The following is a 20,918-nucleotide window of genomic DNA, read 5'->3' as shown; positions in this document are numbered from 1 at the left end:
GGGCTCTTTCCCTGATCACCCCCCCACCCCCAGGGCTCCTCTTCACCCACTCCCATTTCCGAACCCCTCGTATTTTGCCCCCCCTCCCTCGGGGTCACCCACAGCCTTGTACTTTCCGTCACATCGCAGCCCTAGGACTCGCCTTAGCTGCTCCACACCATCCAAACCCATCTTCTCGCCCTCTCCCCGCCTTCCAAGCGGTGCGTCTCCAGCTGTCCCGGGGGTTCCCGTCTAAGACGTCTCCGGACCCCTTACCTCACCCTGGCCTCCCCGCTTCCTGCTCGCCTGAACCACGCCGCCCCTGCTCCCTTTCCTCCCTCGGTGCACCCCCTTCCTCCAGCCGCGGGAAGAGGGGAAGAGGGAAGCACCGGCGGGCGCCGCCTCCTGCCGGCTCCCAGAAGGAAAGGGGCGACCCGGGAGGGAGGGTCGCAGCGGCGGCGGCGGCGGCGCCCCCGGGAGCCCGACGTCGGGCTCGGCCGCGTCCCTCCCGCCACCTCCCAGCCTTGGCGGGGCGGGACGGCACCTCCTCCCCGCATCTCCCCGCGCGACCCTCAGCGACCTCTCCTCTCTCCCCCCCCCCCCCCCCGCAACCCCAGGCTGGGGTTGGGTGTGGTATTTGGGATCCCTAGGCTCGAGTGACAAAAAATTTCGGGGGTGTCATTTAGAATCCCTCTCGTCCCTAGCTTGGGGAGGCGGCCGCTGTCTTCCGCCCTCCACATTCCCCGGGTTTCCCGGCTCCGACCCTCGCCTCTAACCCGTTTCCTGCTTCGGCCGACCGCATTGTTTTCCTGGACGTGTCCCGTGCCGAGCAGCCTTTTTCCTGCAGACTACCCCCACCACCTCACCCCCCCCCCCAACATTTTGCTGCCAAGTGAAGCTAGTAACCAAAAACAAAACAACTGGGAGGAGGCGGGTGGGGGGGGGGGAGAAAAGTTGTGCTGGGGTGGCTGGTCCCTCTCCGGCTTTGGTCCACTTTGATGCCCCAGGAGGTGCCCCAGTCGGGGGTCCGGGGCCTGGGTGGAGGGGCCGGGTCGGCCGGGCCCCCTCGGACTGGCGGCTGCCCAGCGCCCGCGGGGTTCGGGGAGCCGCTGAGGTGCCGCAGTCCCCGCCCGGAGCCCGCGAAGGCGGCTGCTCCGAAGTGTTTTCTTTCAGCCTTTAAAACAAAATCCGGAGGGAGCTTCCTTCCTCCCCACCTCGCGGCGCAGCGCCGGGCTCGGCCCCTGGCGCTGGGCCGGGATGAATGGGCCCAGGCCGGAGGGGGAGCCGTGTCCCCCACCCCACCCCACCCTCGCCGCGATTAGGATCTGCTCCTGGGCTGATCGGCCCCCTCCCCCGTTTCCTGCGTTTACAGGCAAGTGAACCGGAGCAAACGACTTCCGATCCAGTCCGAGCTGCGGCGGCTCCCGTTTGGGATTTGATTTGCAGCATCTCCGAGTCTGTACGACAGGGGGAAAAAAAAAAAACCCGCGAAGCACGCCCAGCCCTCCCCCACCCCCGGCACCCCAATACAAACCCACTCCCTCCCGGGGACACAGCTGGGCGCGTCCACACCCCCGAACACCCCCCCCCCCACCATGTTGTGCGGAAGGACTTCCACTCCCCGCCTGTGTCGTTGATGTCAGACCCCAGGCCAGCCTCCGGGCGCTGCAGTTCTCCCCGTGAATGCTGAGGCTGCGGCCCCGGCTCTAGCCCAGGAACCACCAGCCGCTGCCGCACCCGGCCCCAGCGCCCATCGTCTGCATGTGCCCGCCGTAGCCGCCTGCCCTGCCCGCTGCCCGCGCTCCCCGGAGCGCTGGAGACCACCGCGGGGGGCCCCTGCTGCCCTTGGGAGAAGCGGTCTTGGAGGTATTGATTTCAGTGGTTGGATTTTTTTTCTCCCCCCATTTGGATCTATCAATTCACAATTCGAATTCGGAAGAAAGAAGGAAATCATGACGTCCCCAGCCAAATTTAAAAAGGATAAGGAGATCATAGCAGAGTACGATACTCAGGTCAAAGGTAAGGGCTTTGGAAAAAATGTCAGAATGCTTGTGGCTGGGTGGACTGTGAGGCGTGCTGTTCATTCCTTTGGGTGGAGCAGGTGGGGGCGGGCTGACCCTAGAAGTGGTTTCCTAGGTGGGTGTGAGCCTCTAAGGCTGGGGCACCGAGAAGGATTGCTTTGAGTGGGCTTCAAAAGTGTCTGTGGGGCTGGCCATTATTTTGGTAGCCTCTTCTTCCAGGGTGGGGGGAGGGGCTGGAGGGTCTTGGAAAAAGGTGGTAATTTAACTCCAGGTGTCTGGGTCAGGGTTCCTTGAAGGACATCTGAAATCTGACAGGTGTTCGGACATGCATTTCAGAGGTTGAAGAGTCCACACAGAAAGGCAGCCTTGGGAAGATGTACCATTTGCAGAGTCCTGGGAGAGGCTTTTTTTTTTTTTTCCTGATGCCCTATATTAAAACATGCTATTTGCTATGGCACTGGACACAGAAAGTCTCTAGCCATCTTGAGGGCACCTTGTACTTGCCTAGTCCTTGGTCACCTGTGTACAATCCGAGCGAGATCACAGAACAGAAGGGATAAGGCTACCCACGCCCAGTTCCCTGCCATCACCTAACCCATATTGGGTTAGGAATGTTAGGGTTTCAGAGTAGTGCTGATAACTGGAAAATGGGAAGACATAATTGTTTAACCCTTCTGAGCTGTCACCCTCTGCTCCAGGCAGGATACATGCCTTTAAAGGTTCATTTTCCCCTGTGCAAACATGTGAAAGGTAAAGCAAAATATAGACTGATGAATACAAGGGACCTGTCTCCTCATCTAGTCCACCAACAGAGTTGGCTGGTCAGTCAGTCTATGTCCAGATAGCCTTTCCTTACCCAGCATTTCCCTTAGAGGGGCTTCCTGCCTGTGAAAGTGCCCTAGCTTGTGTGTGTGCAAGACATTGTTCTTTCCTGACCAGTCACCAGAAAAAGCCATGTGGCTCCAGCCCATTGAGACCTTTGCTGGGGAGTGGGAGAGGTAGGTAGCCTTGAATGCTACACCACATGGTTGGAGCTCTGGGTTTTCCTTTGTTTCAGAGTACAGAGGGAGGGGCCCCTCCTTCTTTCCCTGCACCAATGCAAGAAGACCTTTTTCTATTATAGGGGACTTGGGAAGGACCATGTGTCCCTTCTTCTGATTGCCTGGGGTAAGGGTAGAGTGAAAAGGGCAATTCCCTTATCCTTTTGGAGGTTGGCAGGTAGTTTGAAGCCCCCATTGTGTCTGAAGGATCCTTTTATGTCATCAGTTTGGTCAGTATTGGAGGTGCCCTAAGGGACCTTCTATCCACTTGGCTGCAAATATTGGTAGGTTTATTACAGAGATGGAGGAGTTGATTGATTGATAGCTTCAGTTGGACCAGGATTGAGAGAGGTGTGGTTGTGAGTTATAATTGAGGTCTTGGCCTCTTGTCACTGTCATAATCCTGGCCTGTTTTTGTAAACAATAGGCCACTGGCCTCTGTGTCCTGTTCAGATGCACAGTATTCTGCCCCTGGAATCCCCCCACTGCAGTTTTAGCCAGATATGTCATTCTCTCTCTGTTTTTCCTTCTTCCCCTTCTCAATGCATTCTATTCTTAACTGTTGCCCTAGGAAGTGTTAATAACTTTTGACTTTCCCAGATTTCTCTCTAGAAGCACACCATTTGACTAAGGTGCAAAGTAATTTACATTTCTTTTTGCAGAGGTGGGGGGCGGAGGTTCAGGGCTGATAGGTGTTAATAGAATCTACTGATTTTTTTTTTTTTGGTAAAGATTTCTGAATGCCTCAAAATTAAACACTTGTGTATTTATAAATATTGTTCGCTTAGATGATGTAATGCCGTCAGCTATTTGGGATTTCTCCTCACCCTTGCTATAATATAAGCTGGAGATGGTTTTGCTTTGCTTTGGTATTTTTCCATTGACCCTGTTCAGGACAATAGAATTTTATAGGTGGCTAACCATCATGTCTTCCTCATTGAAGTGCCTCATGAGCATTTATAGAACTGAATTGAACAGTTTAGTCCGTCATTTTTAAGGTCAGAAGAGTATAAAGAACTTACTGGTGGCTTTCGTCTGTAATCCTACCTACTCAGGAAGCTAAGATCGGAGGGTTCAAAGCCGGCCTGGGCAGAGCAGTATGTGAGACTCTTATCTCCAGTGAACTGGCAAAGAGCCGGATGTGGGGCTGTGACTCAAGTGGTAGAGTGCTAGCCTAGAGCAGAAAACCTTAGGGAGAGAGTTCCGGCCTTGAGTTCAAGCTCTCAGATCAGCACACACACAAAAAGAGTACAGAGAACTGAGGTTTGTTCAAGGTCACTTGGGTAGGTAGTAGCTGGTTTAAAACTAGTAGCTTTGCTGATTCCCCATTTTCTATTCTACATCTTTACTATGAAACATCATCTGACCAGGGAGGGAAAAGAATTTTACTAGGAGCCAAAATCTCTCAATGAATAATAGTAGTGATATGACAATAGTTTACATTTTGGTTACTCATTATGTTTTGTTTTATCCTGCCCCAAGTGCTTCCATCAATGGTCAGGTTTAATTCTTACATCAATCCAGGAAATGGGCATTAAGGTCACCTTCCATTCAGGAACAGGCTTAGATAAGGCCTTCCAAGGTCACATAGCCAGACTGAGGCAGCTTGACTTCATTCATTCTTTTATTCATCAACTACTCATTGAGTGCATATTGTTTTTGTTCTAGTGATACAGCAGTTGAAAAGATAAGAGTCCCTACCTTCATGGAGCTTGTATTCCAGAACCTGAATTTCTTGTGGAAGATCATAGAACTTAAACACAAAGGAGCCTGGATTTAGGGTTGGCTCTGTGCCCCACTGAAGCATTTCAGTTTCTTTTCTTTTGAGACAGGGTCTTGACATGTAGCTCAGGCTGGTTTCAAACTCATAAGCCTCTGCTTCCTGAGTGCTGGGATTTTATTCCTGCATCACTACCTAGCAAGAGTATTAGCAAAGACAATTCTGTGGGATGCATAGTGCTGTCAGCCTTACATCTCTTACAGATTGTTATCTAGCAAGCAGTTGCGCTTGGGGATTAAAGATGTAGATTTTTTTTTTTCTTTTGCCTGGTCCTAGGAGCTTGAGCTCTGGGCCTGGTTGTTGCCCCTGAGCTTTTGTGCCCAAGGCTTGTACCTCTACCATTTGTGTCCCAGCTTAACTTCCAACTTTTTATGGCTAATTGGAGATAAAATTCTCACAAACTTCCAACCGTGATCCTCAGATCTCAGCCTCCTAAGTAGCTAGGATTACAGGCTTGAGCCACCCATGCCTGGTTTACAGAGTAGATTTTAAGAGAGGGAGGATCCAGGTTTAAATCTCCGTACTGCTACGTTACATAACTTGTCTGAACCTCAGTTTCTTAATTGGGAAAGTAGGCAAAATAATAGGCATTTCTTAAGGTAGTTAGAAGTGTGGGATCAAAAAGATAGTCTGTGTAAGTCACTTAGCATAGTATCTGGCTCTTGTGAATGCTCAACCTACATACAGGCTACTCCCTGTTCAGTGAATCTTCCTTTCTTCTTGCTGACTTGGATTTTTTGCTGTGCACATCAGTTGTCAAATGATAGGACATTTTGAATCTAGGAATGAAACTTGAGTTATAGTTTATCCAGTAGCAACAAAAGATATATTGTGTCTGTTGTTTAAACTCTTCGGACGTCATTTTTCCTTTTCTGTAAAATGAACAAGTAAATTGTCTGCGTGTAGGTCACTGTGGTACTGTGTCTTTGCCCCCAGTCCTGGATCTGCTTTTCTGTCAGAGCGGTTTGAAACAAGTCCATTCTAAATAGACTTTGTGGAACTCTCTCCTGTGGCTTTTACATCCTTCTAAAACACCTGCTTGCATGAGCCCTGAAGACCTTCTAAGGTTGCCACCTTAGTCCTATCTTAGTGTGGTTTTATGAGTGGGTGTCCCCTTTGCCTACTGCTGTGTATCTGCTTCTCAAAAACCAACATTGTTTCTGGTTTGTGGGTGTTCAGATTCCTTTGAGTGTTCATGCTCTCATTGTTGGACTTGTCAGGACTAATAGTCTAAGAACTTTTTTAATATTCTAAAGAACTTCTTACAAGTTCTGTTTTTCCACGTTAGAAAGCCGTTCATGGATATTAATTTCTGGAAATACTTGATAACCTTGATAGGATTCATGATCAGAACCCGGTACCCTTGGTCTTTAGCTGGTGTTTGCTGATATTTGAGCAGTGGATGAGGGTAAGATGTGGGGCATGGAAACAGAGATGATAGTGTAGATGGCATTTGGGAGAATTCACATCACTGTCTACAGTCTCAGCTGATGTCTTTTCTTACTCAAGACCCCCCTTCCTGCCTTTTTTTTTTGTGTGTGTGTGGTCTTGGGGCTTGAACTCAGGGTCAGGGTGCTGTCCCTGAGCCTCTTTGTGCTCAAGTCTAACACTCTACCACTTGAGTCGCTTCTGGCTTTTTCTGAGTAGTTTATTGGAGAGAAGAGTCCCACAGACATTCCTGCCCCAGCCGTCTTCAAAACATGATCCTCAGATTTCAACCTCCTGAATAGCTAGGATTACAGGTGTGATCCGCCAGCACTTGGCTTCAGGACTCCCTTTCTTTTACCCTCTTCTTGAGTTTTTAGTTTCTTAAGAAAGTCAAGATGGATAGTTAATGCAAATATTCTAGGACACATAGTCTCAAACAGACTGACAGTGTGCTGAGCAGTCAGATTTTTCTCTTGGTAACATTAGGGGTCTTGCTTCTCCCTTCCTTCTCTCTGTCTTAGGAGAACATGCATGGCCCTCAGAACTGAGAAGTGGAATTTTGTAATTTCCATCTGGAGCATTTTGATTAAAGAAAAAAAAAAAAGGCGCATGCCTTTGACTGGAACAGTTTAACTCTTTCAAGAACCTTCTGAGAGCTGAAGATGAAATTTCAAACTCTAGCCATATCATGTATACACACACACACTTGGGAATGCTGATGGCTGGTATTTAAACAAGCTTGGTCCCTAGTGAGGTTTAAGCAGTGTTTCACTCATGCCAACAAAGGTCTTCTCCCCAAGCTTCTTTCCTCCCAGCTCCCACCCCCCCTACTCCCCAAGGGAGCTTTAAATATAATCAGTTTGTGAAAAGCTGCAGTAAAACATCTCTTTGGAATCCCCAGCAGATGTTATCATCTTCCCGCAAGACAGTTGAGGGCTCCTCTTCCCTGGTTCAGAGAACTACAATAAGGTGAAGAAGGCCTGGAAGAAAATGTATCTCTTGCACAAATTGAAGCACTCTACATATCAATTTTGAGATGGGAGGAAGATGGTATACTGGAGTTAGGCATTCTGTGTGCTGTGCAGAGCAGCCCTGATTGGAAACTGTTCACAAGCCCTTCTTAGCTTTGCTGATGTAAGGCCTTCTTTTGGAGGGAATAGGAATGGGAATTTGCTTTGGTAAATTTCTTCTAGTAACCTGACAGGTAGTTAGGGCATCATCTATCTTCTACCATATAGGTAGAAGTCTAGACAACACCCCTCCCCCATCCTTTGTCCCTTGTAAAGTTTACTGTGTCTGACTGGCCACATGTACTGTGGGGTCTAACCCCCTTTTAATATCAGCTGGTGCTCAGACTATGATTTTTTTCTTATTGGTTGTAGTGCTTGAACTCTGGACCTGGGCACTGTCCCTCTTCAGCTCAGTGCTAGCACTATACTACTTGAGCCACAGGCACCATTTCTGTGTGTGGTGTTTTGTGTTTTTTTTTTTTTTCTGTTTTTTTTTTGTGGTTAATTGGAGCTAAGAGTTTCATGGACTTCCCTGCCTTGGCTGGCTTTGAACCTGAATCCTCAGATCTCAGCCTCCTGAGTAGCTAGGATTACAGGCGTGAGCCATCATTGCCCAGCTCAGACCCTGACTTTTAAACCTTTGCTGTCCATTCCAGATCACTGAGCTTCCCAGTGACCCCTCCAGAGTTCTTCTGAGTTTTATTTGTGGGAATCTTGCCTAACTCTTCCCTAGTCTTCTGATGGCTACATTGAGAAAATACTATGTCATGTGGAAAAAAAAAGATGATGTGCACATTTCTAATTATAAAATTTGAGAAAACAGTTTTAACTTCCAAAATGATCTATTTGGGGGGAATATGGAAAAGTTGCCTTGGAAAACATTTGATTTAAAATTAAATAATGAAGGCTGGGAATGTGGCTTAGTGGTAGAACACTTGCCAAGCATGTATGAAGCCCTGGGTTTGATTCCTCAACACCACATAAACAGAAAAAGATGGAAGTGGTGGAACCTTGAGCAAAAAGAATCCAGGGACAGTGCTCAGGCCCTGAGTTCAAGCCCCAGGACTGGCCAAAAAAAACAAAACAAACAAACCAAAAAACCAAAAAAGAACCAAAGAGCAAAAAAGTTACCACCTAACTAACTACTCTTTAAGTGTACAGTTCAGTGACATTATGTACATGGATACTGTTCTGCAACCGTTATCACCATCCATCCATAGAACTCTTTTTATCTTGAAAAATGGAAACTTTGTGCCCACTACATAATAACACCATTTTCCCCCTGCCACAGATCCATGGCAGCTGCCATTCTACTTTCTGACAACTCTAGATGCCTCTTGTAAGTAGAATCATGCAGCACCTGCCCTTTTGTGATTGGCTTATTTTGCTTGAAATAATGTCCTCTGTGTTTATCCAGGTTTTTGCATCTGTCAGAATTTCGTTTTAAGGCTGAGTATATTCCATTATATTGTCTGTAGCACATTATGTTTTATCGATTTGTTGATGGACATTTGAGTTGGTTCTCCTTTTTGCCTACTGGAATAATGCTGCTATGAATATAGGTATATTCTTACTATAAAAATGGCCTTTGTACTAACACTTTATGAGTTCATATAAACACAACAGTATAATTACTTGGCCTGATGCATTTTTTCAGTTTTTGGTGCCAGTCCTGGGGCTTGAACCCAGGGCCCGGGAATTATCTTTGAGCTTTTGTGCTTGTCAAGGCTAGCAATCTATCACTTGAACCACAACTCTACTCCTGACTAGGTGGTGAATTGAAGAGTCTAGTGGACTTTCCTACCTGGTCTGGCTTCAAACCTTCATCCTCACATCTCAGCTCTCTAAGTAGCTATGATTACAGGATTTTAAATATTATAGATGTGAGCCACTGGCACCTGACTTCTGATACATTTTTTTAGAGTTAAGGTTTTATATATCCATATTTTAATAATATTAGTATATATCTGTCTTTATAACATGACCATGGTATGTTCCTAACAATAAACTTTTATGCCTTTCTATGATTACATAAGTTGCTAAGTTTTTATGGTAGTTTTCACAGTTTTATTGGGGCTTTGTAGACACTTAATGAACTGTATTTGTTTCACATATATAGCATACATATATGTTATATATCTATGAACATAATCAAATTTTAGTGAACATACACTTCCAAATTTTTTTATAGTGAATTGTTAACAAATGAGGACTATAATAACCATGTAATAGAAAGACATTAGCTTAACAATTAGTAAGTGAAAGCCAAATATTACCAAATTGAAAGAAATACATAATGATTCAAACTACTCCTGTTGGTTCTTAGTAAACTTGCTCAACTTTGAAATAAAAGATAGTTACTCAGGGAAGCTGGGTTATTTCTATATTACTATATTTTTTAGGAGAGGGTACAGAGTGGAAGGAGAAAGGAAAAATGTCTTAGCTTTGCTAGTGATTGTATCTGTATTATTATAGAACTTGCTTGAACCATTCCCTGAGGTATTATGCCTCTTTAGAGGGGGGTGGGTCACAAGAGAGCCAGATGCCAAGGATAGGGATTGGGGTTCCCATAGGGGATCTACTCTGAATATTATAAATATGGCTTCTTTCTGTTAATGACTGATGCTCTCTTACCTGCTAAATAGGGACCAACTTTCTTAGGTAGACTTGAGTGTTATCCCCAGTCTGACTGCATCCTGTCATTTCCATCACTTTTCATTTTACTTTAAGACAACTGGAGGCTTGTCTGGACTATTTGCTGTTCTTTAAACATACAGCTATTAGCTAACATTTTGTTGTTTGTTTGGGGATTACCATGTGTTAGGCATTATCCTAAATATTTCATATATACCATTTGATAATCCATATAAGAGGATCCACTTTCACATTTACCTGAGGAAGAAAGTGAGGAGCAAACATTCTGTAACTTAGGGACTGCTGAGAATGGTAGAACAGGCCTTACACTCTTTAACTGTCATTAGAATGAGATCTGATTACTGGTCTTGGCATGTTCCCTTTCCCACTACACTTCTGATCAACCTTGACTATTCTGGAATGCCTTGCTTGATCATAGTGACCAGAGATGACCTCTCTATTTTAGCTACAAAACACTTATGTTAATAGATCACCTGTGGTAGTGATGTTGGACTGCCTTATGTTTGTTCTTTTTTTTTTTTTTTTTTTTTTTTTGGTTGGTCATGGTGCTTGAACTCCAGGCCTGGGTGTTGTCCTAACCTCTTTTGCTGAAGGCTAGTGCTCTTATCACTTTGAGCCACAGTGCCACTTTGGTTTTCTTGTGGTTAATTGGAGATACAAATCTCACAGGCTCTTGCCCAGGCTGGCTTTGAATCATAATACTCAGATATCAGCCTCTTGAGTAGCTAGGATTACAGGCATGAGCCACCGGTGCCCATCTTATGTTTGTTCTTATGTCAGTCTTTTCTCTATCCATAGGACTTCTGGTAGGAATGCTGTGGTTGGATGGTACACTATAAAGAATATAAGTATTAGAACCAGACTTGAGTTGGAGTCTGTCATTTTGCTCTTCAATCTTACTTGAGTCACCCAATTTTCCTTCTGAGCATCTTGTGTAACATGGTGCTGAGATCTACCTTGCTCTTTATTGCAAATGCATGCATTGCTCAGTGTATGACAAATATTCAATAGCTTTTATTATTATTAAGTCCTTTCACATAGAAAACTTGTCAGGAATACTATTGTAGCCCAAATGGTAGCTCTCAGAAAATATTTATTGACTACAATAAATGAGTGAATAAATGGATGATTTAGAAATAGACTTTCTTTTAGAAGTAGTTTCTTAATTTGATCTAGGCAATGTCTTTGTACAGTATCACCAAAGTGATTAAAAACAAATGCATAAACATTTGCTTTTCTGTGAAAGTCATAGCCTAAAGGACTGTTTACATTCACCATTTCCTATTTACTCTTCTCACAGTTTTTCTGTTATCTTTTTGGTAGTACTGGGGTTTGAACCCAGGCCCTTGAGCTTGTAAGGCAAGCGATCGTCTACACATAAGCCACATCCCCAGCCCTATTCTCCTTACATTTTATACTACTGAGGAGCTCACTACCCCAGTTTCATTACTATTGTATGTTGTGCTATGCTTTGTGTTTTATCTATGCTGTGTCTTCTCTTTGGATTGAATACACTTCCTTGAATATAAAAAATTTTAAGCTGGGTGCTGGTAATTCATGTCTGTAATCCTAACTACTAAGGAGGATGAGATTGGAGGATTACAGTTCAAAGGTAGCCCTGGCAAGAAGGTCGCATGACTTACTTCCACTTAACCATCAAGCCAGAAGTAGAGTTGTGGCTTAAGTAGTAGATTACTAGGCTTGAGCAAAAAAGCTCAGGGACAGCACCCAGGCCCTGAGTTCAAGCCTCAGGACTGGCAGGTGCACACAGACATGTATGTACATACACACATACACACAATTTGTGTATCCTTCGAAGTCTAGCTTAGAAGCTAGATTGTCCAGGAAATCTGCTTCACTTTCCTGCATTGCCTTGCTTTCTGACAGTAACCTTGTGTAGGACTGAAGCAGGCTCCCACTGGCATTGCCTTTGCCCCAATCCATCAGCGCATGTCAGTACCCAGTCTTCGGAGTCCTCTTGTACACACCTGTGTTATTGCTCTCATAAGATTATGTTATAATTTCATTGTTTACTTTTCTAGGCTTACAATCCACTGACCACATTTAGATTAGAACTATCTTTTATTCATTTCCCTGTGTCTAGCTTCTGGTATAAATCAAGTCCTATAAAATGTCTGGGAGTTAAATTGCATTATTTTCTGAATTGAAGGGTGTGTGACAGTGCCGTGTCACTACACTTGTGTAATTCTCTCTACTCCAACCCCCCCACTCCTTTCTTAATGTAAATTGAAATTCAAAATAGATTAAACATCGCTAATATTGTCACTTGCACAAGCATAAGTACAAATAGGTAGCACATAGCTCTCCCTCAGATGATGTGTATTTCTGTGTTTATTGCTCCCCCATCCTCTAGAGTCTCTGCCCTAGAGCTATATTTGACTTGATCAAATTTCTTTTATCACATCTTTTGCCTTGGAAACCAAGAAAATATTAACTCAGAAATCGCCAAGAGTTTAAAACAAAAGTTGAACTTTCTGTAATTGAACCAAAACACATTAGATACTTATCCAGGACTTACTTGCCATTTTTAATATTTGAAATCTAAATTTGACCCTGCTAACTCAGGAAGGTAGAAGTAGAAGGATCATGGTTTGAGGCCAGTTTATCTGGAAAACAAACTAAAAGCAAGAGGACTAGAGCTGTGGCTCAAGTGGTAGAGGGCTAGCCTACAAGTGTGAGGCCCCAAGTTCACTGAATGAATGGATAACTGAATGAATGAATGAATGAAATTTGAGAAAGTAAGCTCTGTCTTGACCAGAAGTTTAAAAAGGGTTGACTTGGACAAGGAACTGTCAGGATAGTTTTTCAAAGTGTGGCTTTGATGAGAACTCAGATGATCTGTGGCGAACAGGTAGGAAAAGACTAGGGGACAACAGGAAAATTCTCCCCTCTTCATTTTCAACTCATTTGGTATACAGTTTTTTTTTTTCTTTAAAGAAATGCATTGTGAATGGATGGTCCTGAAATTGAAATATATATTCCTGAGGAGGTAAAAGTATTTGGGAGTATGCCTCTTCCAATTTTGTGGGTATTTTAGGATACCATCTGGTAGGGAGAAAGCAAAATTGTTGGTGGCTTTTTGTTGTTGTTGTTTTAATCTTTTCTTCTAAAAATGCATTATTAATCAGTGGGCAGCTGACTCCCAAAAGACATTGTGAAAATTGGGACCTTCTCTTTGGCATCTGAGACACCAGCTTCTGTGTTTCTGTATTTAGAATCATGCACGGAGGGCAGGGTCTGAATGCTCTCCCTGGAGAAGATGACCTCATCAGCCATGGGTGGCTGGGTGGCCAGGACTCCACAGGAAGACAAAGCACAAAAAACAAAGGGACCCAAGAGTATGAGCTAGCCAAGACAGGACATGCCATGGGCTTTTAAAAACATGATGTTTCTGAAGCGATGGTGACAATTTCTCTAAACATTGAAATCCCCTTTCCCATTAATCTATCTTTGTCTCTGTTTTTCTCTTTCTCTGGTGTGTGTGTGTGTGTGTGTGTGTGTGTGTGTCTGTCTGTCTGTCTGTCTCTCTTGACTTGAGACGTATTCATATTGAAGCAATATTTCTTTTGGATCAAGGGAGTATTTCATAACAAATTGGGTTCTACACAGGTAGAATGATTCTAAGAGAAAGAGAGCCAGGTTGAGAGGCAGGAAACTTGGTTTTCCTTTGACCTTGACAGTGATTTGGAGAATAACTCACCTAAGGTCTCAGAATCCCTGGTTGCTTCATCTGTAAACCAACAATTCTTGGCTGTCATTAATAATGAGGGTGGGAATGGCCAGCATTTATTGAGGGATTCATAGGTATAAGCTCTCTTTTAAGTGCTTTGCCTACACTCACTCATGAGTTTCCCCACAACTCTGTAACCAGTTAGTGTTATTATTCCCATTTCACAGATGAAATGAAACTGAGGTTAAATAACTTGCTCCAAAAGCACACAGCTGGGGAGTGATGAGATGGGAGCAGGAACCCCAGCTGATTTAATGAACAAATGGCATTTGAAAGCATTTGGGAACCATGGAGTGCTGTGTTTGTTTGGTTCTCATTTCCTAGTATCTTAGTTGCAACATAGAAACGTTACCACCATGTTCTGAATGTCTTCCTAGTACACACCTGCTTGACTTGCCTATACAGGTTTCCCATCTCAGAAATTAGTGGGTTAAAAAAAAATTCTTAAGATCCTCTCAACTGCCAATGGTTCATGCTACTTGCTTATTTAAGATAGCAAAAATGATGGTCATCTCTTGTAGGCCACACTTGCAGCTCTAGAAACTTATATTTGTCAGAACCACACTGTTCTAGCACTGCGGGGCTGTGCACACATGCCCCAGGCGTCAGGTGGTGGCAGAGTGGCACCGACCTGCAGAACACTTGAAGTGTGGTTCTAGGTTCTCTGTGACACTCTGACTGGGAAATGTGCATCGTAGTCCCACAAATTGTGGAAGGAATAGTTTTGTTTGATGGGCCAGGAAGTAGACTCTGTGTGTGTGTGTGTGTGTGTGTGTGTGTGTGTGTGTGTGTGTGTGTGTGTGCGCGTGCATGCATATGCGCCTGTCCTGGGGTTTGAACTCAGGGCCTGGGCACTGTCCCTGAGCTGTTTTGTTCAAGACTAGTGCTCTACCACTGTGATGAACAATGGGGAGATGGTACAATGTGGGGCCGGAGGAGGGTTAACCTAGACATCTAGTCAGTAGGGGAAGTGACTTCAGGCCCTCCTAGGATGGCCATGCTGCTAGCATATAGGATGACCCTCCAGTTTTCTTTGCTGGTCCTGGGGCTTGAACTTAGGGCCTATGTTCTGTACCTGAGCTTTTCTTCCAGTGCTCTACCACTTGAGCCATACCTCCACTTCTTAGGATGACATTTTGCCCCTCCTATTCCTCTCCCTTGTTAGGCCTTTCATCAACTCAAGGATTTCTTTGAGGATTGTGATGAAATATGCTGTAAAATGAGGTTGAAATGTGTTCATGTTTATGTTTGTTTTCATTTCACCTAAATGAATAGGCTAAGTAATAGCTTGTTGTTTTAACATGAGTACTATTAATAATAATGATGTCTCATCATTTTATCATTACAGCATTTGAAAAATAGCATCCATAGGGAGGGAGGGTTGTCCAGTAATAGAGAACTCCCTACTCAGTCTTGAACTAGCCATTCTAGCTTCAGGGTTTTCAGTTTCTCAACCAGAAAGTAGAAAAATGGACTTCATTGTTTTTAGGACATAAGACCGAAATATGGCTATCGTAAAGGCTGCCGAACATAGTCTTGATGTTGGTAATTGTCCTGGGAAAAGGCTAGAAATCACAGGAGTTTTCTTATTTACAACTCCTAGATAGAGGTTTCATCTTTAAGTGACATTAAGCGGTTTTGTGTTTTTTTGCATCCTTGGAGTCAATTGTGCTGTATCTCTTGATCTCTCTTATTTATTCAGGATTTGTGGTGATGTAAGTTATCTCAGCTCTTTGTTGTCAGCAGTTTTTAAGCAAACATTGGAACATTTTGGATAGATGGCATCTGTTACTTAGATTAATGAGGTTCTTGATCTGGATATGTTTAGGCCAGTAACAACACAATTTTGAAATACCTGATTTTCCTTCAAACTACGATAGTACTCTCACTGCCAAAGCCTGCATCTGGTTTGCTTCTTTGTGCCATTTACTTCTTTGAAAGAGAAAAGTCCATGTGTACGTGAGCTTTTCTCTGTTATTTTGGCCAGGGAGCAGGGCAGACAATCTAGAAATGTCAGGTATTCTGGGTTTGGTAGCAAAAGAGTTAATCATTATCTTGGCAGAAACAGATTTTAAGGTTTTAACCTTTCCTTGCTTCTCATCTCCTCCTTAGTGTTCCTAGAAAGGGGTGTGTGTGTGTGTGTGTGTGTGTGTGTGTGTGTGTGTGTGAAATCATGTTCTCTCTCTCTCTGTCTCTCTCTCTGTCTCTCTTTCTCTCTCTCCTTAATGTAAAACGATCTCATGTTTATGAGAGCAGGAATTACTTGGGAGGGATACTTGTGTTCTGCAGGCTTAGTGGGCATGATGTGAAAGTAGGGCTATTTGGCCTGTGGAGATTGCAGATAAGAGTGTGAGATGTAATTGAGTAAGAATTTGAAAAATTATCCGATAACATTAGGAGCAGCAAAGCAACCGCTTGTGCTTTTTTATGCTTGAAAACTATTTGGAGTAGGAGTGAGGAGCTAGCATTGTTTTCAGGGCGTGGGAACCCCATCCCCACCCTACCAGCTAAATATGTTTGCCCAGGCCCAGAGTGTGAGATCTCAGAGGTCTCTGAGAGATCTCAACACACCATTTAGTACATTCTTCTGCCCCCCTTGGGCAATTAATTCTTTTCCTTTCAGGAAAAGACTGTCAGCTAACCTTTAAAATCTTTTCCACAAGAGGATAACACAGCCAGCCTTTCCATCTTGTTCTGGTAATGAACACTGTAAATGGTTGGTTCCTTCATTTGCAGAGATGGATTAAAAAAAGAGGCCTCTGCTGCTTCTGCCACACCCTCTGTGAGACTTTGGCTTCCCTTGGGTTTCTCAGCAACTTGGGAAGGAGGCAGTCATTGATGAAACTTGCAAGGCGTTAGCTTTTGGCTGCTGGTGTTGATCTTCCCAGTCTCCTCCCTTTCTTACTTCCTCCAATGTTGGGACACTTTGTATTCAACAAGAAGATTATGGACTAACTTCAACCTAGCATCTATACTATGTGCTTGGTGCTGAACTAGGTTGTGGGTATAGGCAGAGGAATAAAAAGGTGTTGGTCTTTTGAGTTTCAGCCGTCTGGGGGGATGGCCAGATTATGAAGAGACAGGAATGGGGTGGCAGGAGGAGTGTTGAAGGCCCTGTGGACAAGGGGATGGGTGGGTTCAGGTTGATGAGGCTAGTTGATGGGAGAAGAGGATGAGTGCCACCCAGGAGTCAGTGCACATGGTAGTCAGTGCAGTGTGTCCTCCCCTACTTGATTTCATTTAACCCCAGAGTGTTGCCACAACAAGGCAGAATGGTTTCGGGCCTGCTTTGGGTCTTTTGTCTTTTTTAAAAAATGTTTTATTTTGAGATAATTATACATTTGCATGTAGTTCTAACAAATAATAGCAAGACTGCACACAGTCTTTATATAGTTTCCCCCAATGGTTAATCTCTTACAAAACACTAGTACAATATTACAAAGAGGATGTTGACCTTGATCTGTGGTACAGAACATTTCCAGCACTGCATTACTACAGGCTGCCTGGGCTTGAACTCGGGACCTGGGCACTGTCCCTGAGCAAATTTTGCTTTAAGGCTAGTACTTTGCCACTTGAGCCACAGCTCCACTTCTGGCTTTTTCTGTGACTAACTGGAGGTAAGAGTCTCATGAGAGGACTTTCTTGCCTGGGCTGGCTTCAAACCATGATCCTTGGATCTCAGCCTCCTGAGTAGCTAGCAATACAGGCATGGGCCACCAACGCCTGGCTCTTCATGTCTATTACATGTCAGTTCAAAAATATTATAAAAGTGGAATCATAAGTATGTCACTTTTTAGGACCTACTTGCTTCCTTATTATTCTTTGGAGTTCCATGCAGGTTGTCATGTGTATCCAGAATGCATTTCTGCCAAGTGCTGGTAGCTCATGCCTGTAATCCTAGCTACTCAGGTGGCTGAGATCTGAGGATTGCAATTCAAAGCTAGCCTAGGCAGGACAGTTTGTAAGGAAAAAAAAAAAAAAAGAAAAGAAAAAAGTGGCTAGAGGTGTGGCTCAAATGGTAGAACTCCTGATTAGCAAGTACAAGACTCTAAATTCCAGTAACATCACCATCAAAATAAAAGAAAAAGGAGTGTATTCCCTTTTATTGTTGAGTACTATTCTATAATACTGTGGATTGTATGGTAGTTTAACCTTCTACCTAATGAAGGACAACACCTAGGTTGTTTCCAATTTTTGGCTCATATGAAGAAAGCTGCTGTGAATATTCATATACAGATTTTTGTGTGAACAGGAATTTTTTATAAAGTAGAGGAAGAGTCTTTTTTTTTTTTGGCCAGTCCTGGGGCTTGGACTCAGGGCCTGAGCACTGTCCCTGGCTTCTTTTTGCTCAAGGCTAGCACTCTGCCACTTGAGCCACAGCGCCACTTCTGGCCGTTTTCTGTATATGTGGTGCTGGGGAATTGAACCCAGGGCCTCATGTATGTGAGGCAAGCACTCTTGCCACTAGGCCATATCCCCAGCCCTAGAGTCTTTTTTTTTAATGAAGAGATTGTGAATTAGAAAGAGTAAAGTCTGTTTCTGATTATCAATAAAACAGCAAAATGTATGTTCTACTTATATCTCTATATAATACACAGTCATGAGTGTTAGAAACTGTAATAAAGTGTAAGTATATAATAGAACAAGTTAGCAAGTCACCGTGTTCTGTCTTTTTAATCATTGGGACGTTGTAAACTGGAATCTTACTCTTAAACTGTAATCCAGAAATAACTTTTTTTTTGCTGGTCCTGGGGCCTGGACTCTGTCCCTGAGCCTCTCTGTGCTCTAGGCTAGCACTCTACCACTTCAGCCACAGCACCACTTTTGTCTTTTTTCTGAGTAATTTATTGGAGTTAGTGTCTCATGGACTTTCCTGTCTGGGTTGCCTTCGAACCATGATTCTCAGATCTCAGCCTCCTGAGTAGTTAAAGTTACAGACATGAGACACTGGCACAAGGCCAGAGATAACTCTTTTAAGAAGTGTTTCTATTTCTTATTATTGATAGATAGGAATTCCTTATATATTCTACTTATTGATGGTGATGGATTGGAAGACCTTGTCTCAGAGTTGGCTTATTTTTCCACTTCTTGTTGAATTCTTTGATGAATAAGAAACTTTAGGTCAGTTGTGGTAGTCAACATTGGTAATCATCAAGCAGGATGAAGTAGGAGAATTAGGAGATCAAGATCAGCCCAGCATGCACATTTGATTGAAAGAAAGAGAAAGAAATTTGGGGTTGGAGTTATGGTTGAGCACTAGGCCTCCTTTCTAGCAAGCATGAAGTCCAGAGTTCAAACCTTAGTTCTCACAAAAGAGAAATTTTAATACAGTTAAATTGATCTTTTTCTTTTTTTATTTAGACTTATTAAAGACACACACATACATAAACCTTCTCTCTCCTGAGATCATTATGATAATATTCGCTATTTTCTTTTTAAACTTTTAAAGTATTATTTCTTATAAGTGTATCTCGAATATGCAAGTTATTTTTGCAATTGTTGTGAGGTAAGGGTCAAACATTTTGTATGCCATGTGTCGGTCCTATTTCCATTTATTTTATTATTTTTTTTTAATTTTTTTATTTTTGGCCAGTTCTGGGCCTTGGACTCAGGGCCTGAGCACTGTCCCTGGCTTCTTCCCGCTCAAGGCTAGCACTCTGCCACTTGAGCCACAGCGCCGCTTCTGGCCGTTTTCTGTATATGTGGTGCTGGGGAATCGAACCTAGGGCCTCGTGTATCCGAGGCAGGAACTCTTGCCACTAGGCTATATCCCCAGCCCCCTATTTCCATTTATTGAAGGGTCAGTTTCCCCCGTCTCATTGATTTTTTTTTTCTAATGTCACTTTTGCACGTAGCCAATTGCTACCTGTTTATGAGCAAGGTGAATTCTCTATAATGCTGAAGTGATACTGCTCCGTGCCTGGTGAGGGAGTGGAATGTTCTCCATAGGCACCGGTGAACTGTTACCACAGCCCCAACCAGAAAGCTCTGCTCTCCTGGTTACTAGATTTGGCATCCACTTAAGACTTTATTTAAGCTTGAAAACGACAATTTTAGCAGATTATATTTTGGGGAAGCTTTTCAGAAGTAGCCAAGGATAATACAAGTCATCTTATGTGAGGACATGGTATGATTTTCAAAGTAAAATAAGTACATTGTATTATATGTTATTTGGTGATTGTCAGTCATGCCAAATATATCACCTGTGCTACAGATAATTATTTTGTAGTTTCCATGAGCAATTTAGAGCTGTCTCGAGTTTAGCCTTTATCCTCTACGATCATAAAAACTAGTGGAGAAAAAAAATAGCCTTTGTGTAAGAAAAGTAATTAAAAAAATTAACGCACAGCAATACAAGAGATGACATCAGCCTGGGGAATGACTGAAAATGAGTGATGTTGATAAGAACTTGAGGAATTCTGAGATGGGAGAGGTGTGGGCCAGAATGAATAAGACCTTGGTTTATGGAGTACGATTTGGCGAAGTTGAGAGTAGGAGGGAAGAACAGAGGCTGTGTGTCTTCCCCTCAGTGGCTTTCCCACAGCCCCCTCCATGCTTACCACTCCTGCATCACTTCCTACACTCTAATACAATGATGGTTTTATCCACCCTCACCCCCCTTCCTCCAGACACACACTCCCTACCAGAAAGCTTTGAGTTCTTGAAGGGTAGGGTGGGCAGTGGCAGCCTTCCATTTCAGTGTTCCCAGCATCTAACACGGAGTTGCATGTGGTAGGCTCCCAGTTGGATGTGAGTGAGTGGACTGGCTGGAGTGGAGGAGTCGTGAGTGGAGGAAGATCAGCCTGGGTAGTTTCAGATGCTCTTGAAGGTCAGCCAGTGCTGGCTCTGCAGTGGGGCCGTGAACAATGGAAGCAGTCTTGATTTGAGGAGTGGTGGGATGAGAGATGAAGTTGGTTTCAGAGGGACTCTCTCTCTCCCTGGGTGCAGTCTGGCTGGCAGAGGAAAGATGGCCCATACCCAGCCACACAGCGTACCCTAGTCTGTATGGGCCTTGCCAAGGTTGTTAGAAATAAGATGCTAACTCGGATCAACTCTTAAAGTCACCTGAAAAAAAGAATGATTCTTCATCTACTGCACAAGTAACTTGTGTTTAAGTAGACGATCCAAGGTTACAGTGACCAGCGGCAAGTAGGGACTGCTGCTCTGGATAACTGAATGAAACCATGGACACGATGCTTGACAACACTGTGGAGAGACACACGTTTGACCATGTCTGACCACCATGTTTCACCC

The 20,918-nt window shown here is 43.9% G+C and overlaps 1 protein-coding gene across 3 annotated transcripts in view; it reads left to right on the top strand.

The window, feature by feature from the left end:
- The window catches only part of Srgap2 (SLIT-ROBO Rho GTPase activating protein 2), a 239,592-nt gene that overhangs the window by 575 nt on the left and 218,099 nt on the right, over window positions 1-20,918 (top strand). For all 3 annotated transcript variants that reach the window (XM_048357034.1, XM_048357033.1, XM_048357035.1), the window contains exon 2: window positions 1,352-1,998. In XM_048357034.1, the coding sequence (XP_048212991.1) occupies window positions 1,932-1,998 (67 nt within the window). In that variant the 5' untranslated portion in view covers window positions 1,352-1,931. The remainder of the gene's footprint in view (window positions 1-1,351; window positions 1,999-20,918) is intronic.

Source organism: Perognathus longimembris, chromosome 11 (genome assembly GCF_023159225.1).
Source record: "Perognathus longimembris pacificus isolate PPM17 chromosome 11, ASM2315922v1, whole genome shotgun sequence".
NCBI lineage: Eukaryota > Metazoa > Chordata > Mammalia > Rodentia > Heteromyidae > Perognathus > Perognathus longimembris.
The sequence above is the reverse complement of the archived record's forward strand: the minus strand, read 5'-3'. Positions and strand labels throughout refer to the sequence as shown.